The following is a 26,046-nucleotide window of genomic DNA, read 5'->3' as shown; positions in this document are numbered from 1 at the left end:
TGGCATGTTTATGACACTAATTTACATTCTGCTTCTTAAGTGATATTTGCAGCATCAAAGGGGTTTGAAGATCTTCATTATCATTTTAATAGGTCCTTTTATCATTAAAGGGGTTCTTTGCACACACACAAATAGTTTATTAAATATTAAGTTAAACAATCAACAGTTTGACTCATCTGACAAATACAAACTGTCAATTTCCTGATTATTAAGATAATAAAATAATTTAAATAACTATTTAAACATGTGCACTTTTTTATACGATAATATATAATTGGCAAATGTCACGATGTAAAATTAAGTCATTTCTTATGCTGTGCTGTTGGATTAATGAAATGTTAATACATTAGAAATTCACATCAAGAACGTCCCATTAAGACAAAAAATGCTTGGGGATGGAAAAGGGATGAACCCAGTCGTCTGGTTAAATTCACCCAGAAAGTGTTTATATGTGACCCTACAATGCATTAAACAACCCACTTGTTATTTTACGACCCCTTTTTGACCCAATGCTGCGTTTAAAATACTCAGAATATTTTTAAGTGTATAGAAATGCACTCACCCATTGAAGTTGTAGCTAAGGTTTGTCTCCCCACAAACTGAGCTGGTCCCATACCGTCCAGAAAATCACTAAACTGGGCATCTGATGCCAAACACATCCCGCTGTAGTTCAGACTAAAGGAGGAACACAATTTCAATGAAAGTTAAATACAGAATTTATTCTAGACAAATAAAATGTTTTAATTTCAACCAATGAGATGAGTTTGGGGCGGGGCTATCTATTTGCCATTGTCTAAAGACAGAAAAGGGAAGTGTCCTGGGAAACTTTTTCAAATAGCCATTACACAAATTTCTTTGGTTCTTTGACAGCTCCATCTCTATTGCAATCTCTGTTTAAAACATAATTCACCATGTTGTTTCTACAATAGCCCTAAACCAGACAAACTGCTCTACAGGGCGCATTTTGTGAATATGTTTTCACCAACGGCAAAGAATCGAAAACATGGCGACATCTTAGTCCTGTTGTCAGCCACTGTAGTCCATTGAAAGTGGAATGAGTAGTTGGTTGCCATTCGCTAGATGCCGCTACATTTCATACACTGGACTTCAAACGACATCAAAACTGACATTTCCTAATGGCTTAAAAGATAGAACTTTCACATGAAGTTTAATGAACTGAAGTTCTGGGCAGATCAAATGCAGGTATAATAATCTGATAAACAGTCATGTGTGTTTTTTTCTCTTTGATGGCTACACAGATAACAACAGGAGGCAGCGATGAGTCTGGATCGATGGCACAGAAATTCTCTTTTATGAAAGGAAGATAAACAACCTTTTATTCTGAAGGTGTGTAGATCTGCTTTCATGGTGCGCAGCGGTCCATCGGAGGAACGCAAACACACATTTTTGGGTGAGCTATCACATTAAGAAAATGAAATTCAGATCTTCAAAGCAAAACTTTAAATGTTTCAATCGATCGTTTCACAGCGTTCTCTGTTGTCTCTCAGTCACCCGTTCTCCTTCAAATCTCTTTCCAAACATCTCTCTACTCAAATCATCCCTCTCTCTTAATGTCTCTCTCTCTCCGCTCTCTGTTTGTTCTCAATAAGGCTCCGCGCTAATGTGAACGGCTTCATAATTAATTTTCTTTCTGCGGTTTGACCCCGATTCTCTCCATTGCCCCTCCACTCATTCCCAATTCTGTCTCCTTCGCTTGCCGTCTTGGTCTATTTTTAAAACACTTCTGAGAGGGTCCAGACAAACTCCCGAGAGATGCCAACATCATTGTCTTTTCCTTGCTCATTTTCATTACATTCTGTCTCTTTCTTTCTCTTCTTAGTGCTAAACAACGTAGAGTGATTTTACCTGAAGAAGCACTACACTGTTGTCAGATTTGATTTCTGATCTGATGCATTGTTGATACACAAATTAAACAGATATCTATCAAAAACCACCTTAAAAAAAACTGTTTTCACATGTTTACATGCATAGTAATAAACTGGCTACGCAGAAAACCGCGCCAGGTTTCTCGCGTGCAGGACTTCATCATCGGTAGTCGGTTTAGTAATTAAAAATGAAGCATGAAAACGGTTAGAAGCTCATGTCCGAAGTACCTGCATACGCAACAATAGTTCTTCATTTTGACAATTTTACATCAACAGCATGATTCTAGAGCAGACTTTTATACGTTATTTTACTATTACTTCCGTTTGGGACTTTTACTATTGCACTTTCAGACATGTGCACATAAACGAAACAGAGAGAAAACCAGTAAGAGTTGCATGCAGCACAAAATCGGAGTAATGGACAAAAAAATACCTCTGCCGAACCGTTGCTTAAACCGTTTATTACCTTTCCCCGATAACAGAAAACCGTTTTAAGTGTTTACATGACCATATCAGCTTATTAAGCATAATCGGTGTAATACTGTGCATGTAAACGCTCTCAATGAAATGTAATATTGACAAGTGCATTTTGAGATTTCAGCATTTTTGGGGAAAAGAAGAAAGTGAGAAAATAACAAGAAAACATTTCATTTCTGTCTAAAGTATTATTTTCACCCCCCCTCCTCTCTCTCGTGAAACATATCTTCTCTCTCAGTCTCTCGTGACATTTTCTGAAAATGGAGTCATTATTACTCGCTGGCCTTTGAATGCACCGGCGTCAGCAGCAGGCATCAGTAAACACGCATGCATTACTGTGGACGCTTCTGAGAGTGACAAATACACCTATTACTGTTACACATATTACACACTGGATTCTCTATGTCACTCGAATAAACATTTGTCTTCGTTATGGTTCGTCGTGGAATTTCGCCGCAATGCTCTGATATGCCTTTATATATCACTGTCTCCATGCTGTTATTCTTCCGTCTAACTCTTCATTGTATGGAAACTTTCTTAAACAGATGCTCGATTCCTGCATGCACATCCAGAGCAAAATGTTTCAGGGAGAAGTTGAAAGGTATGTGAGAAATGTTTCTGCATGTTAGTTCACAACTAAAGAATTGGTTTCATAGACATAAAGCGATTTTATTGTATTAAAGGACCGGTACATCCAAAAATGAAAAGAATGTCTTCATTCAAAGTTGTTTCAAATCTCTGTAGTTTGTTCTGATGAACACAGAGAAAGATATTTGGAAGAATGCTTGTAACCAAACAGTAATGACTGCCACGGTAGAATTTTTGTTATTCATTTCTCTTTTCTGGTGAACGCAAAAGAAGATATTTTGAAGAATATAGGGAAGCAAACTGTTCTGGCTCACTTTTGACTACCGTTGTTCCTATATGGTAGTCAGTGGTGGTCAAGAACTGTGTGGTTTCAAGCATTCTTCCAAATATCTTCCTCTGTGTTCATCAGAACAAAGAAATGTATGCAGATTTTTTTGGGGGTGAACTGTCCCTTTAGTACATTAAGCAGACCCTTTTATCCACAGCACTTCTGTGTTCCCTTAGAATCAAACCTATGACGTAGAAAATGAACACTTGGTTGTATTCACATTAACATTTATGCATTGATGAGCGTTTAAAGTGTAAGTAATATCAGTATTTGTGTTCACTGGGAATCGAACCTGTTACCTTTGCGTATCTAACACAATCCTCTACCTAAGAATCTACTTATTTCTATAATACTATTTTAGGTTTACATTTGTATCTTCTTTTTGAGAAATAATCGAATCTATAAATAGTGCATTGGGTTGCAGTTTTCTAGGGCATTTTAACAGGTCTATTACATAAATGTAAGTTACGTGCCCTCTTTTAAAGGGGACATTTGGCACGAATACATGTATTTCGTAAAGTTGTACAAATTAATTAAAGCCGCCCAAATGTATACGCAAGTAAGGTCGGTGTACCTGTCAGTACAATATGTTCCTATAGAGAGCTTTGTGTTAAATGTGCGATGGTCGTTGGTTTGATTCCCAGCTATCACACATATTGATAAAATGAATGTGTTTGAATAAAACAAATGGGAGTGAAAGAGCAGAATCCAAAAGCATGGCGAAATGCTAAGGAGTTTCTGTGTGCAGAAGATACCAAGTAAATATTACTGAAATTCAGTGGAAATATATACAAAAATGGCATCACATCACATCCGTCTCATTCTTTTCAACTTGCCATAACTGTTGTTCGTCAGTTCATTCCCTGATAGTGAATGTTTATGTAAAATATGCTTTATTTAGTTACGTATTCATGAGATGCAACGTAATATGATAAAATATCCTCGGTGGAGGCAGCCAAAACTTTAATCTCCGTGCTCTATAAACTACACAGTAATCCAGCTGAATTGGGCTGGATTTTACTCCCATGATAGAGTCACACAGCAAGAGCATCCAACCGCGTTATATAAACGTTGTGGGGATATTTTATCTGTCTTTTGACTGAAAACGGAGCTCTCGGGTATTGGACAAAAATTTTGAGAGGAAGTTATGCATATTAGATTGTTAGTTGTTCACAACTCGGTTATTATTACAGTTTTGCAAAAAGGATGTTCTCTTTCTAAAAAGCACAGATTTTTCTTTTGAGGATACCGTTATCACATATCTAATATCTAAACATTTTAATAAAATAATAAAATATAACCTTCTTTACATGATGCTTATCAAGTAAATTTCTAAACACAGCATTCAGCATTCATCATTTTTAAAGCGATATAGCTCAGAGCAAGATTTCATATCAAAATAAAGGTCCTATGAAATCCTAATTGTAAATCTTTCTAAGAACAACTTTATCCTTTTCATTTAAAAAAAAAAATGATCACGAACTCCTAAAAACTGACCAATTTAGATGCTGTGCGAGACAAGATTATTGTAGTTTACTAAAATTAAAACTATAAAAACACTTCTGTGAATTAAAATCAAATAAAACTTTTTTTGAAAATTAGAAGCGTTGCCTTAGTTTTAAGCTGAAATAATTCAAAGCTCTAAAAAAAAAAAAAAACGTATACATCAAAAAAAAAAAAAATGAAAATTAATATTAAAACTTGAAAATATAAAACTAAAAGCTATTTCAAAATATTAATATAACTAATTAAAAAAAAAATATAAAAAAAACAATATCTCTGGTTGTAAAATCTTTAACTCGTCAAAAGAGCTTTGGTCATACTGTAACTAAGCTAAACCAGCAGACATCTTCTCCATTTATGTATAGAAACTTGTGCACAGCTTTTTGACACATTTGTTGTAATTTTTTTCGCTTGAAGCAAATCAGCTTATCTTTCACAGAGCTAGTATTGAGCATAGCGCTGCATCACGCATTGTCCAAAACCTGCGGCCACAGCGAGCTTTGTTGTGACACACCAGACACAGTCCAGCACATACAAGATCTGAACTGAGTTTACAAAAATCAATACAGATGTTTTAAACAATGGTTCTCATTCAAAAGCAAACATGAAGGAGAGCAAAGATATACTTTCAGTTATGTAACTCATCTCAACAGATTTGTGTTGCTAGAAGATAGAGGCGTAATCCTCCGAATATAAAGGTCCATTTAATACTTGTGTTATTGGATGTGAAAATACATCACAATCCTTTTTTAAGAATAATGTAATGCACCAGCCATAAAAATAAATGAAAATCTTGTAAATGTGTAATACTCACTTGCCCTCAGACCCGTAGCTATTCATGCTGTCTTCTATAGACTCATGGCTGGCCTGTCGGACGGTGCGACTGGGCATCTCAACGGCCAGTCCGGTCTCTGTGCTCCTCTGAATACCCTTTAACCTGCGGCCCTCTGGGTCTGAGAGAAAAGAAAAAGTTGATTAAACCAAAATTGATTTCGACTGCCTTTTACCTCCTCTTAAGTGAATAGGAGTGTGCTTGCTGGTGTAGTGCCCAGTGCCACAATGCCAGGATGAGCCTCCTATTGTCCCACAAGATGAAAATCGCAAGCTGGATTGTAGGAAAAGTAATAGTACACCATATCATTTTATTTATGTCAATAGTACCGTATGTCGTGATATGACTGTCTTCAGGAAAAACACAGGTTGAATTATAAGCAAATCCATTGGAAAATAAAATCTCCTGTTTAATTAAGGTGTAGTTGTGTCCTGTTGAGCTCAGATGACTAGAGAACATCACTACCATAACGTATCAGACACAATGACATGAAATAACAATAATTGTGTGGATGTAGAAATATTATTAATATTGGACGTAGAAAGCATAGTTATTTGTTTCTTTTAAAGATATAATGCATTACCAGAGTCAAAATAGGCATTTTAGTGTATATGCCGTTATTAAGGATAGATAAAAGTGGACATCTCAATAATTTTTACAGCACAGATTTGCAAACTGTATTTTCTTTTCACATTTCATCATTTCTTTGAATGTATTGCCTGTGGTAAATAAGTTTGCTTCGACAATGTGGGGCCAATTTAATGCTAAGCATTTGAATATACATTTTGTAAAATATTATACATTTTTAAGTCCTAATACATTGGCCATCCCTTAATAAAATGAATCAATTTACCTACAGTAACCATATTTTGGGGGTTTTATTTGCAGTAAAATCCATAGTATCCACAAATCAACCCATAGTAACCATATTTTAACCATGGTATTTGTAGTAAAACTATGAATTAACAAAGAATGATGGAAAGCATGCTTACTACACAGCTTCAGAAAACTTAAAAATGTACTACAAGCATGTTTTTCGATAAAATTATAATTTTTGTTTCATTCTGTAAACTAACAATGGTTTTTACCAAATTTCTAATAATTTTTTTTAAAGTTTCTCTGTATTTTTTCAGACCACAAATACTGCAAAGCAAATACGTTTATCTCACTTTTAACCTCAGCAATATTTGTAAATGTTTTTAGGAAAAATGAAAAAACAGTTTTTTATGTGATAACCTCATATCGTCATGCTGTCATTCTTTGGCATTGCTGTTGGGTGACCTTTTACCCTCCTGAGATTTGACTAAATTTAACAAACTATGGACTGGAATGGCCGCAATACATCTAGAAATTATGATTTGAAATAAAAATATGGTATGGTCTCTTATTTTTTTACTGCAGCTGTGCTTCTACTAAAATAACCGTTGTTAATTTTCCTAAGGAATCGAAGCTTTACGGCCCTTGTGCAATAGTTACATATATTCCTCATGTCAGAACACAAAAGTCCCTTTATCACAACTTTATGAATACAGTATGTTTATCAAATATGTTGCCATATTTTGCCACATTTGTCTAAATATAAATTCTAATTTTGTTTTTTAAATGACACAAGCAGAGCGCTCTCTGCAGCGATGGGAGAACAGCCATCCTCTCACAGCTTTCTACTGGGCTCCATGCACATGACCTAGTTAGGCCATTCCAAAGTCCTCTCTTGTCCTTTCCTTTCTTGTGCAGTTGGCACATGCTAACTAGCATGTCTCTGTAACCTTCCCAAACAGAACACAGCATATTAGGAAATGCACAAAATGCCAGGGTTGCTATGGGAGACGAGGCCACAGAGTTTCAATCAATCTCATTCTCTCTGTTCTGCCAATTCAGTCATATAAAAAAACACCGCCACTAGTCTGGGCCATCGATGTGGTTTCACAAAGATCTAAGTGGTAAGTGCATTGCTATGTGGTTCATTGGCTGGTTTCATAATGGTTTCTCATTGGCTCAAGTCAAAATGTGGCTTTGTGTCCATGGAAGTCAATGGGGCCATGTTACCAAAGTTTAAAAAATATCTTCCTTTGTGTTCTGCAGAGGAAAGAAACTCATACAAAATTAGAATGAGATGATTGTGAATAAATGAAAGAAATTTCTATGACTGTTAGAACTGTGAGGAAATGATGAGGAAATCTTAGTTTCGGGATGTACTGTCCCTTTAAGAGTTGCATCCCATGTTCAAATCAACAGCAAAGGATGCTCTTCACTTCTGTTTGATTTAAAGCTTGCTGAATGTCATTATTGGAGCTTTGATTGTCATCTAAATGAGGTTTAGAAGTTTCTGGTTTGTCCGAGCCATCGATCATGGCGTTACCTGGTATTACCCCAGCCTGCCTTAATGACCTATTAGCTCTTTGATAAATCAGAAGCACCAGAGGTCCATTGATCTACACTGATGTTGATAGATGCACGGCTGCGGGCTGTAACCTCTGTGTTCTCTAAACACACGCAAAATCACCAGCGCTGCTTTTGAACAAAATAAAGATTCCAGTCCAGAATATATCTCAATCTATACATCTTTTTACAAAAACCCTGTACATAATGTCATTCAAATAATGTTAAAATCCACAAATGATGAGTTTTAATTCTTGAATTTTCTGTCAGATGGTCATTTTAAAAGCTGCAGAGGCATTTAATGCATGCTGGTGGTTAGATGAGAGCCCATCTGTTAATCAGAGACGAGGGTCCCATCATACACAGATGTGTACAGCTGAGCCAAAATTCACAGCAAATATTGACTCATGCAATGCCATAATTCGACTTCACCATTATACAGGCTAAATGAGCTTTTGGAGGAGACGGTGAAGGTAAGAGGTTTGATCCGGGCTATAAACGGATGCAAGGCGAGACACGCGACCTCAGAAGGTCATTTGTCTGAAGCAAATATATAAGTTATATTAATACACCAGAGATATTTCTGGAATTTTACGAGGTTGATTTTTCATACTGGAGGGCAACAGAAAGGTCTCGAGAATAACTTCACGAAAGACCTCAGTGTAAATGATGTGTTCTGTGTCGTATATATTGATCATTTTTTGTTTCTTGCTGGTTTGTATTAGCATAATATATAGACGGTTTCATCGAACGCATGCGTCTGGTCTGTGTTTGTTAATCGGTCTGGCTAGTGGCTAATAATAGAGTTAAATTATACAAGTTATAAGTTATTTATATTTAATTTAATTTATATTATAATTTTGTTGCATAATAATTGTATTAAATAAACGATTTGTTGAATTTTGTTGTATGCTTATTTTTATAAAAAAATAATATGTCGGATGGGTCGTGTAACTTTGTCTCCAAAAGTTCTTTCTATAAACTCGCACATGCGCAGGAAAGTCTGTTTATTTTTGTCTATACGTTTTCTGTATTTATTGGTTCAGTAATGAACTGTCAATTTTATGTCTAGCTCATAATTCTTTGGACACACTATATATTAAAACATTTTGTCTTCATAATTTGATGAATAACCGCTGCAATGAGGAAACAAAAATATGCACAAATCTTTTAAGCGACATATCAACAGTAAACATTTGCAACAAATTGTTTGGATATTTATTTATTAAAAGCATAATTTAGGGAATTGTTTGATAAGCCTAAGGGCTAAGCTTTGACTTTAAGACCACACTAGTATTTATGTATAAATACTATTTTAATTAATTTTTAATTTTTGGACTTTTAGCATCCAACACAAGTTAGACTCAAACTCACAAATCCTGCATGAGCATCCCAGTAACATACGCCAACCACTACGCCACAGGTCTGACATACAGCAACTGCTTTTCTGAATGAAATGAACACCGTGTTCATTCAAAACGTGGGCCACAGCATGCGTCTGTTTCACAAAGTGTGTGTGGGTGCAGAAGTAATTCGGCATGTTTCACTGTGTGCAGCCAACAACAGACTTGTACTGAAAATCTGATCTGAATGGTTCGTTTAAATGCTACAAAACAAACAGACGTATCGCTCGCTGGCCCTTCATTGCTCACAAGTGTGTGAATCACACAGCGAATTGACTACACAGGTCAACTGCTGCTTACACTGATCTGCTTGTTGAGGGCTTATGCCAGATGACATATTAGAAAAAAAAAAGAATTCTGTTTGGTTGAGAATATAACATTTATTGTAACACTTGTGTGATTGTAACCTTGTTAGAGAGATGCTTTACCTAAGCTTCACATTATTCAAAACCTGTATTTGAGTTTTCTCAGGGGTTTAGTGTGAATAATGGAAGTCTATGGGGGCCAATGTTGTTTGGTTACCAACGTTCTTCAAAATATCTTCTCTTGTGTTCTGCAGAAGAAACTCAAACAAGTTTGACATGAGGGTTATTATACAATGAACGAATTTTCGTATATATCTCTGATATATGGCTGTACTATCATTATGCAGTTTCAAATATCAATCATTGGTTCTTGAATTGTAATATATTCAAACAAACCCTTCAAATGAATTTAATGTAATACCCACAAAATAAAAAAAAACATTGATGATTTATGTCGCTGACATCATTTTCATTTCCAGATCATATAAAGGACATGACAGGAAGTCAGCCTGAACATTTGTGCCCGCCATCTGCTCACGGTGCCGCTCATCGGCGTATCGCTGCGATTTCTCATTGCTTATGCCAGCACAAAGGGTGCGGACCAAATGCACCTGCATGTTACACGATGAGATCAATCAGTGTTGTTTTTGTGAGGCTTGTGTGGTCAATAAGCTCATGCACATAGTGTTTAAAAGAGTGTTTAATGCTGCTGTTAATAACATTTGTGATCAATATCTTGTTTTAAAAAAAAATCTTAACAGAGATTAAGTATAATTTGTGTTGTTCCAATGGCAGATTTTCATTTTATTTAACCTCAGTAAATGTATCATGTTATTGACTATTTAAATAATTATTTAAAAACGGTTTATACATCTATATATTTACCCTTATGCGGCAACGAACCAAAAACATTTTCACGAATGTAGGTTCACACTGCATATGAGCGTCTGTGAAATATTACGAATATGGAAATGCTTATAAAAGAATGAAATGAATAATTATGAGTCAGATTCGAGAAACAGGAAATTTCGTTTTCTGATAGGTCAGGCTGTCTTCCAAGCATAGTGTGCTAGTTTTCTCACCCTGGCCGGCTCTTTCTCTCTCCCGCTTGGAAAAAAAGACGACAGATTGCGTTCTCACCTGTGTGCAATGCCTGGGTATCGAAAACCACTTCACCAGCCATCGATTCAAGATGAGCACGCGCGCACACGCAACCTCATGTGGACAGCTGAGAATCACACACTTGTCACTCTGACATTTTCCAAATAAATGAAGTCTTGCAATGGACACAAATTCAATCTGTATGATAAAAAATTGTGTTTGTGACATTTTCAAAAGACCAATTGATCAAGAACCAAGATGCCACTTGAAATTTAGAGTTTGCGATACATTTTACGCTATAAATATTGTACAATCCTAATTCAGACCGATGCAATTTTTTCTAAATAAATCAAAAAAAAATAAAGTGAATATAGTTTGCAAAAACAAATGATGTTCTTTTATTGTGCATTCCAAGTAATACCAAACAAACTGCAGTTGGGTTGTTTCATTACTTAAAAATACTTTTACAGATAACGTACACGGTAAAACACAATCAAAGCATGATTTATGAAACGGTTTAATTTTGCAAACAATAAAATTCATTAGTTTCATTGTTTTTCAGGCCTGTCTCTTCTTCTAATCTAAAGTGACATTTTGGTCATTTGGTCACCGTTCAACCTCACGAAGGGCTGCACGTGCACCAGCACGCACTTTTGGATGGAGCAGTTTGCGAATATCAATCACCCTGACCTCTTTCCCTCTCTGTCCTCGATTCACTACGATCTTATGCAACACGGAATGTGCGTCTGCTGCCATACGACATCTCACTGATGGCGCGTGTGTTTGTTTGTGAGTTATTTTGAGCGGAGGCATCAGTGCGGGACCTGTCAGCGTGGGAGGGTTAATAAGCCTCTAGACTTCAGAGCGCTCGCTTTTCTTCGGGAGAGATTTGTTCCTGTGCTGGGGGAAGGGATGCCGAGACATGTTGTGCTTTGGGATTTTTAGTACACGTTGCATCAAACGGTGCTAACAGCAAACGGGATGTGAAAGATGAAGTGTGTATGTGCCAAGACAAGAAGTGGGTGGCGAAGTTGGGTCTGCTGCATGTTACAAAGGCTCCAGGCCGTTCGCGGCTGGGGAGTGAGTGTGTTAGATGGTGTTGTACCCCCTTGTGTGGCTTATAGATTCAATCTCAAGAAAGAACGGATAACACAGTCGAAACTTAGAAACTATGAATGATTTAAGTTTGAAGGAACACAAAACAAAGAGCTTTGCTCTAGAAAGGCTGTGGAAAAAGATTTCAATTCTTTCTGTGGTCACAGACACATTCGTGCTTTTGTAACAAGTCTTTGACTATCTTGGTTCTTTAATAGATTTTAATTGTGGAACAAGCCAATTGGATAAGTTCGGACGAGATGTAGCCATAATGTGATGTCCTAGCAGAAAATCACACCAGATAGCACAATTGTTGGTCTTGCAAATAAATGCATCTAGTTTCTTACTTTTCAGGTCATATCGCAAGATTTATTACTTTAGGTGCATGCATTCTCACTGAATTGTTCTGAAGTTTGCAACATTTTGTTGGTTAAGTAAAAATGAACAAAATAGCTGACAAAGCAAAACACAGCAGTCAGGTAAACATAAGCAAAAATAATGTTGTGCACTGAAGTTAAAAGCGGTATAAAACAGAAGTTGTAATGTTGCTTTTTTCCAAATTGTGACAGGTACTCGGGGATGGATTACTGACCAGGCCAATGGGGCCAGTGCCCAGGGAGCCTTGACTAACATGAGCCCGGGGGGCCCTGAGATTCAAGGTTACGCCATACAGTTTGGTACAGGAAACCCAACAACAATGAAAACAAATCTATGTTTAATATATGAGTCCCATATGTAAGGCCTCTGTGTTTACCCTGTAAGAAATGAAATGATCAACAAATCTTCGCAAAATATGTTTTAATGTTACTTTAATTTATTAAAGTAAATGTGGCTTATTAAAAATTAACTTATTCATTAAATTGCAGCACAATTATATAGCATTTTCTGAATCTTTTGCTTGATGATTTGATGTTTACAGACATGTGTCACAGGGGCATTTTATGGTGAGAAATCATTTTTTTACTTATGTGATGCATTAAATACGTGTATATTTGACAGTTAATTAAAATCGTGTGTTTCATACTCCTGGTCCATTGTCGATTTTTTGCTGTGTAGCTAATATTAGCCTTCTAAAAAACCCTGTACAGATTATTTTTAGCGTCGCCGAGGCATTTGACGGAGAGTGAGAACGGTTTTAATATTCATTAACATCTTAACTTTCACTTTCTATAACTGTGAATGCACAGTTAAGGGAAAGAACGGAAAAATTGTGGGAGGGGGGCCCTTGGAGGTAACTGGCCCAGGGGGCCCTTTGACGGCCTAATCCGTCCCTGCAGGTACTGTATCTGAGTAAAATGAGGGAAAATTTAAGGTGGAACTTGATCTCAAGCTTTGGAAACTGATTGGATGTTTGGAAGTTGGAACCTGGTCACAAAACAAGCAATATAGTCACAACCCAATTCTACGAGGTGTAGGAGTTAAGATTGTACGCCATTCATTTTGAAGATATGATCTAAAAGAACAAATAGCTTATAAATAATAAACACTGCAGTTGTTTTAATTTCATGATGACTTTAAATGATGATGCTGTATGTGTCATTATCATTAAAATAAAAACATCTTTAGTAGTCAATGTTTTAAAGGAACAGTTCTCCCAAAAATAAAAATTCTGTTACCCAGAGTTAATCTGTAGAAATGTCTTTGTTCTGATGACCACAGAGAAAGATATTTGGAAGAATGCTTACTAAACAGTTGTTGGACCCCATTGACTACCATAGTAAAAAAAATACTGTTGAACACAAAAGAAGATATTTTATAGAATGTAGGACAGCAAACAGTTCCGGGACACTTTTGATAACCAATGTCAATTTTACTATGGTAGTCAATGGTGTCCTATAACTGTTTGGTTACAAGGATTATTCCAAATATTTGTCTCTGTTTTCAACCAAACAAAGAAATTAATAGATTTGAAATTTTCTGCATCTCTAATTGGTTCGTCGCTGGATGATGTTTACTGCTTCATAAAACAAGTACATACAGAATCTTGTATTTTGGTACGTTGCACACAGCGTTACTCAGATTAAACATAATGGCAAAGAAAGATGAGAGCACAGCTTTCTGTTAACATGTGAATTATAGTCATTAATGGCTCATTTTTTTAAAGATCTATTAGTCTGCATGGCACGGTTCACTGAAACTGACACATTTGTTTCAGTACGACTCTTTCGACAAAGCATCATGTTGATAGGAGAACTATCCATTTTTAACAAAAAATCAGTCCTGTAGGTTACTTGTGACGTAAAAAGAACATGACCAATGAACCCTAGTCCATGGTTCTCACTTAAAATGACTGACAAGTCATAATTAGCGGTTCCTTCCTATACTCTTCTAAATAATGGATTCGTCCGAAAAGCATTAATATTAATATCAATCAATTTTGTTGCTATATCTGTGGTCACAAATGTCCTGGGGTTTGAGCGTTGAGTAATGGGTGATATAACGAACCAGTGATGCTGTGGCAAGTTCATATATTATGCTGCGTTTTTAGCATCTTCTTCTTCTTGAAAATTATTTTGTGTGTTATTTTTTCATAAATTAATGAAATTGGTGATTACAGGTTATAAATGGTTACAAACTAAACGCATTATTAATAGAGAAACATTGGATATTTTTAAAAATGGTGGTGACGGAACAGTGGTACCCATTCACTTCTATTGTATGGACACCAAACCGATGCAAGTCAATGGATCCCACTGTTGTGTGGTTACCCCCATTCTTCAAAATATCTTATTTTGTGTTGAGTAGAAGAAAGAAAGTCATATAAGTTTAAAATGACAAGAGGGTGAGTAAATGATGACAGAATTTTAAAATTTGGGTGAACTATCACTTTAAGTTCTTCTAAAGTTGGTTAAAAGTATAAATAGTATAAATTGAAATAAAAGTAGAAACAATAAGACAGTTGTTAGAGTATGGAGTTGTAATAATCTGGATTTGTTAACATTTGATGAGAAATATTTAAATTTATAATAAAATCATTAATATTGACTTTTGATGGCAGTTTTGACAAATCTGAGCTCAGTTCTTGAACGTCAAGAAACTATTTTAAAGTTGTTTGTGGTTTTTTTTCCCTCAGGAACCATCATTTGTGTGATATAACACAGTTTGGTTTCTTATTTCAATTGTGTGTTTCATTGCCTTTCGGTAGTCGTTTAAAATTCAGCGGAGGTGTTAAACTGAAGTACTTGCAAAACGTGTTTGTCTGTGTTCTGGTAATATTCTTTCATTAGCATATTCATTAGTGCAATTTGCAGTTGATTTATGCAAGTATGCATCAGCATAAATAAGAGATATGATCTTATTAGTGAAATGACAGGCACATGTAAGAATTTGTCATGTATATACGCTAGGATTTGATTTGTTTGAAACAATGGCTTTTGCTTTTTTTTGCACTTGTGCATATTGACATTTCTTATACATTTTTATTTTAATAAGAGTTACATGAAAAATGCATGCTGCAATATATAAATGCATTTTGATATACATATCTCAATCACACTAGTAAGAATTAGAGGTTGCTAAATCTATAAACTGGAAGACAGCGCAGCACGCTCGATATCATTTAACCGGTGTGCACGTTCCTATTTATTATTGTGTGAATGAGATCAAACGACAATATTTTTAGTGTGAATGAAAGTGGAATTGAAGACCCGTGTGTGGACCCGCGTGTCACATGTTGAATCCTATAACACTGCATGTCAGATTAAATGTATTGCTTTGCTGTTGCGAGCGTGTGTGTCCACAGTGTGCTGTGTGTGATGCACATGTATTGAACGGAGATGATCTCTGGCTAGACACAATTGTTTCCTCTCAATACCCGTCTCTCTTCAACAGAGTGATCTGTAATCAGGCCAAGGGTAGAGAAAATGTTGTGGGTGGGTGTGCGTCTCAGATAGACGGTGTAAAAGGTTTTTTGGATGAGTGGACAGCGGGAAGGAAAAAGGAAACGAGGGTAAGAGAGCACATGAGGATAGAAGCAAACATAGAGCACCAGCCTTGCAAACATGCGACAATCTCTTTTGCAATTTGGTGCATGCACTAGGGAAATTATGCAAAATTGCCCCTCAAAAACACTTAGCAGGTAGCGCGGCAGAAGTCGAAACGTTTTTAATGAAAGGTTATTTAACACCGTGACAGATTTGAGACAGAAATTAACCTTTGTTTGAAACAAGAGCCCGAGCCTAAAGGAAAATCATAGCTTCATGCGAATTTCAGTGTCAACTTTCTCAATGCTTCATTAATAAAAATGTCTCGACTGACAGCTAAATGCTGTTTTAAAGTCTATCTATTTATACAAGATTTGGATTAAGCCTTTCAGAACAGATGTCAAATGCCACTTAGGGAAGCAACCACACCATTATTTTCTTGAATTATAAAGGGTTGGACAGGTCGACGTGAGTTTACATCTAAACCAAAACTGCAGAAATTGGACGCTTTTCTCCAAGACTTGCAATGATCTCTACTTGAAACCTACAAAGAATGCACCAATGTGACCCAAATGACTCGCAAAAGAAGATAACCACTCAAATAAAGTCAACGAAGCCAACTCACTGACACTTATCCAAAGTGACATGCAAGGCCTGAAAAAGACGGCTAAAGGCTACCTGGCGGGGCTGGAACCCGTAACCCATCACCTGACCTTTACCCATTAACCAACTGAGCTCCAAACCTGAAATATAAATCCAGTTCTATAGATCGACTCACCGCCATCGTCTTCATCGAAGGAGTTCATGCAGGGGAAGTAGATGGCCAATGCCTCGAAGGAAGCGGACAGGCTGATTCGACTTTGCGAACGCTCCATGTAAAGGCCCGGCGTCGGTGCCGGCGTGTCGGCCGGCTTGGGCAGGCGCGCCTGGGCATTCTTCACGCGGAGCACGGCTCGAGGCGTCTTGGCTAACTTTCACCGGCCCCTTCGCCAGCCACGAACAGGAGAGAAATATCAAAACGTCCTCTGACGTCCCTGTGGACCTGGCTTACTTTCAATCCCCAAGTTTCTCAGTCAAGACGACGTCCGGACTTCTCAGAGAGATCTTACTTGTCTGAAAAGTCCTTCGCTTCTTGTCCAGGCCTGCAGGGCAGAAAGGTGAATTAGGATGGAGAGAGTCTCATCTCAGGGCTGTGCTGTATTTGGCTCAGAGAACATAATCTGTTGCTTTTCCCTCTCTGACTGATCCCCCAGCAGGCTATGCAATGGAAGGATGGATGGATGTTTAGGCAGCGTACAGTGCAGCGTGTGTGAGAGAGAGGGGAGTGGAAATGGAGAAAGAAGAGGAAAAGGGAGAGAGACAGGAAGAAAGGTTCCCACTATTCTAGCAGTCTGAGGCAGATTCACTTCATTCAGCGTTGAGCTCTTTGTGGAGACAAAAAGGAGGAGGAGACACCGAGGAGCTGTTGCTGGGATTCAGGATGTTGGCCAATCGCGGTGAGGATGTCAGGATGTGGGTGTGACCAGAGTCTAGAGGCACAATAGCTGTGCGAGAACATCTTTCATCTCTTTACCAACAAGATCTCTCTCTCTCTCTCTTTCTCTTTCTATCTCTCTCTCTCTCTCTCTCTCTCTCTCTCGATGCTATAATGGAAATCTTCAAATGTTTGAATGATGATACATTTCACTAAATACATTTTTACTTGACTAGAGAATGTTGTTGCCGCTTTCTCTTCCTGAAATTCATGTACTATGAAAATGATTTGCAATGTTTGTCTTGTAGTCAAGTAAAATCTAAACCTCCTGAAAAACAAGCCTATATTTACTTGAAAAACTTAAAATATGAGGTATTTTTGGGGGGGAAATCTAAGCCATTTTAGCAAGGTTTATGCCTAAAATAGTCAATAGGTTGAGAAGAAAATAATAATAATTTCAATAGAAATTGGCTACACGTGAGACATTTTTTTATTTGAGTAAACTATATCTAAATCAAATTATATTTAATCAAATTGTAAAACAGATTTAGTCATGATTGTAGCTATTGCCTCTTATTAATATGAGTTGAGCACCAATCTCCTAGTGGAGAAAATAGTTTTTTTCTTTAACTCTATTAAAATGACATTTAAAATCGTTCAGGTGTTCTCACGAACAAAAATATTATTTGTGCAACAAACTCCACATTTGTCAACAAAATTTGTAAAGCGCTTTTCCTTTTCACACTCACACTGTTACAAAGCACCTTTGTAGAAAAATGTAAAATAAATAATGGAGTTAATTATATTTTTTGTTTATAAATAGATAGATTTGCCCTAAATTCTTCAACACACTGTGATTTCCAAAGCGAAAAACATCGCCGAGAACGTGCCACGCCTTTTCTATGAAGCGCGCGCTCCATTACTTTTTCTCTCAACGCGATAATGGGAACCTAGGCATGCACTTCTTCCCCTGACACCCTGCATTGGACTTCCTGATCGAGTGAGTCTTGAAATGTATACCAACGACTCTGAGAATGTTGAGACTTAAGTATCCTGGCACATACTTTAAAGACATTATGTCTTGAATGCCTGTTAACATCAGGAATAATAACTGTAAAGTCCGGATCCGAAGTCCATAACTACAACGTTAAAGATACAGAGGAACGATATGGGATCACGTTATTTGCTCCACTTGATAACCCCTAAAACACTGACAGACAATCAAAATCCATTTGAATTTAAAGGGCTCGCGCATTTAACATTTGAACTGCATCTAGCGAGCATATACGTGTGTGTGTGTTTGTGAGGGCTGAAAATGTCACCTGTTCCACCTCAACAAACAATCACAACTCTGCTGAAAATAACCATCGTGAGCATCATATGAGCGTCATAGCCTAGTTATGATCATAACCGACACTGACAATCTCTGGCTGTCTTAAAGTGCATCATGTCTGTTGTTGTATAGAGTGAGTTATGATTTTGTCTCCGTGTGTTTGCCAGAGGTAATCCAACTTTACACAAACTTTTACTTTGTGTTTCACATTTACATTTACATTTAGTCATTTAGCAGACGCTTTTATCCAAAGCGACTTACACGGTCAACAATGGAAGAAATTGGGTCAAACATTAGGACAACAAAAATAGTTATTAAACATAATTGATCGAAGGATAAATAAATGATAAGATTCTCTCACAAAGCCTACTACAGTGTACAGAGCCAAGTTTAGTTTATCTAATCTAAATATTTTAATATTTCATGTTTTTATTGAAGCAGATATATTATATACATAAAATACATTTTCTGATGATACTGCAAGCGTTACAACAACAGGGCGTTTGTGTGTATGTGAGTGTAGCCGAGTGGTCTTGTTTACTGCATACTAGCCAAGTGCAGATTTTTTTCATTGCCTCTCTGACCCATAACAAGTTGTTCCATTCACCAGCAGGACCCTTGAGAGAAGCCCGCCTCGATGACACCAATGAAACCTGTCATGTGTTAAAGGAAGTTGCGAATAGATGTTTAAGTGTGGGCGAAACAAGAAAATGGGACAACGAGCCAAATTAGGACATGATTGAACCTTCTAGAACTCCATCCAGGGTGTATCCTGCCTTGATGCCCGATGACTCCTGAGATAGGCGCAGGCTCCCCGTGACCCGAGGTAGTTCGGATAAGCGGTAGAAAATGGATGGATGGATGAACCTTCTAGACACAAATAACGTGTACTTGTACCCCTTCTGTTCGAGCTTGTGGCATTCAAAACGAGGGTCAGATCAATGTACGTTTCTTCTATGATGGAGAATACGCTTCAATACCTCTCGTACACTGTAATATCACAGCCATTATTAAAGATCTGTGCTTCAGCATTTTGTAAACCCTTTAAAGGAACTCCCTTTTCCCCATTTCATTTTAGGGAGATCAAACATGTAGACTATTGCTCTGTTCCAAAAGCTCCCTAAGCTGCCTAGCTGGGCAGCATTTATGGCATAACCGCCACGCTCAAAACAAAAAAACATAACGCCTATTCTTGAAACCCCCAATTTTGGCCTGATTCTAAAGCTACGTCACAGAGTAAGCAATCCCAGAATGCATTGCAAAGAGAGGGTTAGTGGGGGATTTGTGATGTCATCTGAAAAGGAAAGTTTCCGAGGCATTATGGTTGTTATAAAAGATAATATTTTGATGAGGATTATGAAGATCAAGTAGACTTGAATCTTCCCTGAAGGTTGCCATTGACGTCACATGATGGTCGATACTGAACACACCGTGCATGGTTCTATGGTGCTATCAGCCCATCCGTGTTCGTCATGATGTTATTTTCCTCACCTGTCACCTTGCATTTTACAGCTCAGGTGATTTTTGTTGTCGCTGAAAGATCATGCACTGATGAATCATTCACGAGAATGTGGGTTAAGAAAGTAAACTGGGTCAATTGAAATTTCACGTTGACCTGAAAGGCAGCTGCCAGTGTAGATGATTTAAAACTATGCTAATGTTTCATTTTGACGTGGTGCATTCTAGTTACAAATGTTGTTTAAATGGAACTCATGTGTTAGGGTTTTTCTCTGGACTCTATTGCTTGGCCACTAGACGTCCTATCACAGGGTCCTATAACTGCACTAATCAAGACCTGTTATTAGTGTTATTGTTTGCACCTGTCTCCCCATTAGGTTGCCTATTTGAGAGACTCTGTGTCTACATTTACATTTACATTTAGACATTTAGTAGACGCTTTTATCCAAAGGGACTTACAAAGAGTTTAGGAGCAATAAGCGATAGTTCATACAGGAGCCATAATACATTATGTGCCAATACAAAGTTACTGGTTTCAACAAAAGCTAGACCACTACCTGTTGAGAGAAAGATTTTTTTTACAGAAGTATTTACACAAGAGATGGGTTTTAAGTAGTTTTTTAAATGTTGTGAGAGATGTGGTTGAACGGACAGAGTTAGGAAGAATGTTCCACCAGGAAGGAGTTTTGAATGAGAAAGAGCGGGAGAGCGATTTACTGCCCTTATGGGAAGGCAATACAAGACGCCGCTGGTTTGCTGAATGAAGGGATCTTGATGGGGTGTAGGAGTGCAGGAGAGTGTGGAAGTAAGCCGGTGCAGATCCAGTGATAGTCCTGTAGGCAAGCATTAGTGACTTAAATCTGATACGGGCTGCAACCGGTAGCCAGTGAAGAGAGATGAAAAGGGGAGTCACGTGAGCCCTTTTGGGCTGTTGGAAGACGAGGCGTGCTGCTGCGTTCTGAACCAGCTGAATTGGTTTGATAGCCTTTGCAGGAAGACCAGCAAGGAGAGCATTGCAGTAGTCCAACCTTGAGATTACCAGGGCCTGGACAAGGAGTTGTGCCGCATGCTCCGTGAGATAGGGTCTGATCTTTCTAATGTTGAATAAAGCATATCGGCATGACCGTGTTGTCTTTGCAATGTGATCATTGAAGGACAGCTGTTCATCAAATATGACTCCGAGGTTCCTGGCTGTTTTGGAATGGGTGGTTGTGGTATTGCCAAGATGGATGTTGAAATCGTGTTGGACCGTAGGGTGTGCCGGAAACACGAGTAGTTTGGTCTTGGCAGGGTTCAGCTGGAGGTGATGGTCTTTCATCCAAGCTGAGATGTCCTCGAGGCAGGCTGTAATGCGAGCTGCTACAGTGGTATCGTCTGGGTGAAACGAGATGTAGATCTGGGTGTCGTCGGCATAACAGTGATATGAGAAGCCATGTGCCTGTATGATGGGTCCCAGTGATGTCGTGTAGATGGAAAAAAGCAGCGGTCCAAGCACCGACCCCTGAGGGACCCCAGTGATCATGTGGTGAGCCGTGGACAGCGAGCCCCTCCATGACACCCTGAAGGATCTGTCGGAGAGGTAGGATTTGAACCAGCGGAGGGTAGAGCCTGTGATTCCTAATGATGACAGGGTTGCTAGCAGTATCTGGTGATTGACAGTGTCAAATGCTGCAGATAGGTCTAGCAGAATCAGGACCGAGGATTTAGATTCCGCCTTGGCTAGCCGCAGTGCTTCTGTGACCGATAGCAGTGCCGTCTCATTGGAGTGGTTTGTTTTGAAGCCAGACTGCTTGTCATCCAGAAGTTTATTCCGGAATAGGTAGGAAGACACCTGGTCTTTCAGTCTTTGCTTGGTTATTGTAACTGTTAGTCATCTCTTGCATTAAGCTCTGTTGATCTCTTTGTTATCTCATGTGTTTTTTTTCGAGAAGCTCTTTTCATTTGTATTACTTTTGTTAAATTCACTGTGGATTCTATTTTTTGCCCAGAGGATTATTTTCTTGTGGAAAATAAATCTACTCATTATTTTCACGTGAGTGTCTATGCGTGTTGGATTCCACCTACACCCTGTGGCTCTGTGGTAAATGGTCTGAACGCTATCTATACGACCCGGTTTCAGGCCTCAGCCTGACATCATGATTTACTGTTCACTTATTTCAGATGTAGCTTGGCTAGGCAGGCCATGTAGACGCAACAGCTTTTGCCGCGAGAAGAGCACACACTGTGGGATTAGAGACATAACAGCAGGTGACACGCAGCAGGTTTGGTTTGAATTTCTTTTTAGATCAGTGGCTTTCTGCTCAGAAACATCCTCCACTATTACTGGTCTAAGTCTTAAGTTCATTCTGCTTCTCATATGACCTTAGTAATTTCACAAGTGTCTTTGCAATGATGTTTAAAAGTCTTTTTTTTTTTGGTAAATGTCTCCCATTTATCTAAGTGAGAGTTCAACTCATGACAAAGTAAAGATGCAAGTTATTTTTTTAAGTATCTTTTTGTATCTCAGATATACATATCTATGTTGGCTATATCATACGTTTGTCCTATACTTCTTACAGAAAAACAATAGTGAGAGAATTGTTGATCCGAGAGTTGGGACATTAAAGGAACAGTTCACCTAAAAAAGAAATTTCTATCACTAAACGCTTGTCGTTTCAAACCAGTATGACTTTTTTTCTTTCGCAGTACAGAAAATAAGATATTTTAAAAAAAATTACTCTTTCCCCACCATTGACGAGTTATCTCGTCAATAAAAAAAAAATACGCTTCCCCGCCAAAGACGAGTTATTACGGCAATCCGTGTTTGTACTGTTGTACAGCAGGTAGCGCTTTTACACACCTTTGGGAAAAAGTACAGAATCCCTGAACCTAGAACATATATGTTTTATCGTTTTTAATGATTGTTCTGAGTGTAATCTGGGCGGAAATCTTTGACAAAAATCTTAAATTATCTCAGCTGTTTAATCAAAATGATGCATTTTTGTTGAAACCTACCATCATATATGGAGTGTTAAAAAACGAACAAATGAAGGTAGAAGAATACGGTTTCTTTTGTTTAAAAGCTTTTTGACATATAGCTTGTCCATATATTCTTTACAGAAAATGTACCGTGAGCCATTAAAGTTGGGTGGAAATGTTAAAAACGCTGGCGTAGGCTGGCAATTTTTTTTTTTTTTAAGTCTGGCGGCGAATGAGTTAAGAAAGTTGTAACCGAACAGCCTCAGCCCCCATTTACTTCGAAACCAATGCAAGTGAATGGGTGCAGTTTAACAACATTCTTTAAAATATCTTCTTTTGTGTTCTGTGGAAGAAAGTAAGTCAGGTTGAAATGACAAGAGTAAATAATGACAGAATTTTCCCTTTAATATGAATATAAGAGATCTGAGAATTTGGTCTTGCAATTATACAAAATGTTTATATTGAAATCTAGATTTGTTGCTGATTTCCCTGTTGAACAAAACAGCATTGGTTAGGTAGGTTTTGTTAGCTGGTTAGCTGGTTTGTGCTGGATTAAGTGTCTCATTTGCTGTGTTAAATTGGTCATGAGCTGGTCCGGAGTTGGTTTAGGCTTAAAGTCAGCTTAAAAGTCACCATGAAACGGAAGTAGCAATTGACTTCTTTCCTGTATCGTGACGTATATCTGTGTGAAACGGCTTCTGAAATTAGAAAAAATGTAGGCGGGGCTTTATTTTGCCGCTCTCTTTTTGATTGGTTTGTTGTTAATTGGGCCTGGAGGGGAGGGCTACAAGTACCAGGCCATTGGACAGTGAGTATAGTCCTACCTCGTTTTTGGTGCTTATATGGTTTCGAGTCGTGGTAGAGGGGGGTTAGAAAGCTTAATGTTTTTTATTAAAGATTAAATGAATTAAATAATAATAATGGTGTGCACGGATAAATCATTTATTATAATCACTGCAACACTGTGTAAAACACTAAGAATTTTAATTTCCTTTAATTTGATTTCATGGTGACTTTAAACCAGCACATGAACAGCTAAGGTCAAGCACATGCAGCTTAAACCAGCACAAACCAACTACCATGTTTCAAAACCTTCCTATCCAACATATGCTGTTTTTTTCAACAGGGTTGGCACAAATTGATACATAAATGTGATCTCCTGTGAAAGAGACGTGTGTTATTTTTCTGAGAGAACCAGACAATCCATTGTTGAGAAACACATGTTATTCAATTTTTAAAAGTCTTTTCTATAGGGAATGGTCTATATTTTCACTAATAATCAGTCATCTGAAACGTTTCTCTGTGTTTTCTATTAACATACCGTCTTATTCTAAAAGCAACTTGTAAAAGTGGAGCTTCTCTGAATGCGTATCCAGGTCATCCATCTGTGCCAGAAAACACACTTTCGGATCTGCCTAGTCATTGTCAACCATCAGCATCTCAGTTCAGCCAGTGGTTTGCCAAAACATTTTCATACTTTAATTACTTAATAGTCCTTCAATAAAGGTAATTACAGTAAATAGTCATTTGATTAAAAAGGCTCTCACTGTTGTAAGTAATTTGTCTGATTTACAGTAGGCATGTCTTTTCAAAGCATCATTTTACTGAACAGGCAAAAGCTTCCTGTCCTTCACTCTAATACAAAATCCACTTACAGGATTTACAATCGCTGTGTCCACTGGCCAATCCCTCTAACAGCTTTAAAATATCAACACAGTCTGCACATTTATCTCCCATTCTTTGTCCTCCTCTCCTCATTTCCTGATCTTTGCTAACTATTTACGTAAAGCTTTTGTTTCAGCGTTAACACTCTTTTGCTGTGATGCCGTTTTGTGGGTCTCTACAAATTATTGGATTTTCAAATGCAAGCAAATCCAGGTAGAATCTGATGTTAATCCGACAGATTTGTTTTTTTCTGGTGAAACACAGTTGTGTTTCCACTCAGTGGATCCAAAAATGCTAATTTTGTTATTCACATGTCCTCATTTTTCTCAGGAAATGTATTTATTCTCATAATCGTGACTCAAGGAATGTGTTATAATGATGTTTTTGCTACACAGGTTTGATGTCAATGATGCTAAACACTGTTGATTCTTCTGTGAAAAAGACTTATCGACCACTTAATCGACCAGAGCGGTTTGTCTGATAGACATGAACCACAATCACAGCTGTAAATATGAGACAGACCACCGATCTCCACAGGAAGTAGATGTTAGGGGGAAACCTCAATAGACAGACCTTTTGGTATTTATAAGTTTAGTTCAATGACTCGCAAGTTAAATTGGGTGTTTAATAGGGATGTAACACTATTATCCATATTTTGTTATCGCAATAGTAAAATTGTCTCAATATTATCATGGTCAAACATAGAGAATGTTAGAAATAATAATAGACGGTCTGTATGGTGCAATTATTTTATTTTATAAAAGGGATTTTTAGGTCATTTGACCCTTATCATACTAGAAATCTTACCTCTAAGCAACTAAAGAAATGAGGATTCTTATGGCACATTTCCAACTCATCATTTGTTGTTTTAAATATAGCAATAAATATTGTACCATGGATGTTATAGAGAGGTATTATTGTATAGCTAGATTTTGATGTTGTTACATCCCTCGTGTTTAATGTGGGCAACCATCTTGAGACGTGATGTCACAATTAATTTGAGCGCCTAACACGCCGAACAGACCAAGTATTGATTTGTGGGTGTCTAGACTGTCTAGTAGTAGTTGTCACACTTTTTATTAAAATTGTCTTTTTGTCTTGGCTACCAAAATTATATATTTCTACTATTATGACCCAAGGAAAAGATCTTGCTAGAAAAAATTTGTTTTTCATGCTAAAAACATGCATTTTTTTAAACACTCGCTCTTTAAATCTTATAGGGGTCATATGGTGCGAATACAGTGTTTTTCTGTGTCTTTGGTGTGTTATAAGCTGTGGGTGTAAAGTAACAAATTACAAATACTCAAATTACTGCAATTGAGGAGTTTTTTTCAGGAA

At 37.5% G+C, this 26,046-nt stretch overlaps 1 protein-coding gene across 3 annotated transcripts in view; it reads right to left on the bottom strand.

The window, feature by feature from the left end:
- The window catches only part of rims4 (regulating synaptic membrane exocytosis 4), a 45,119-nt gene extending 27,893 nt beyond the window's left edge, over positions 1–17,226 (bottom strand). For all 3 annotated transcript variants that reach the window (XR_008906934.1, XR_008906935.1, XM_056749916.1), the window contains exons 1-3: positions 16,599–17,226; positions 5,597–5,735; positions 563–675 (exon numbers count right to left, since the gene is read on the bottom strand). Coding sequence is in view for 1 of the 3 variants with exons in the window: in XM_056749916.1 (XP_056605894.1) it covers positions 563–675; positions 5,597–5,735; positions 16,599–16,695 (349 nt within the window). In the remaining 2 variants the exon portion in view is untranslated. The remainder of the gene's footprint in view (positions 1–562; positions 676–5,596; positions 5,736–16,598) is intronic.
- Between the last annotated feature and the right edge of the window lie 8,820 nt (positions 17,227–26,046).

This window comes from Triplophysa dalaica, chromosome 6 (assembly GCF_015846415.1).
Source record: "Triplophysa dalaica isolate WHDGS20190420 chromosome 6, ASM1584641v1, whole genome shotgun sequence".
Taxonomy (NCBI): Eukaryota; Metazoa; Chordata; class Actinopteri; order Cypriniformes; family Nemacheilidae; genus Triplophysa; species Triplophysa dalaica.
This window is presented reverse-complemented; position numbering and strand designations above follow the sequence as displayed.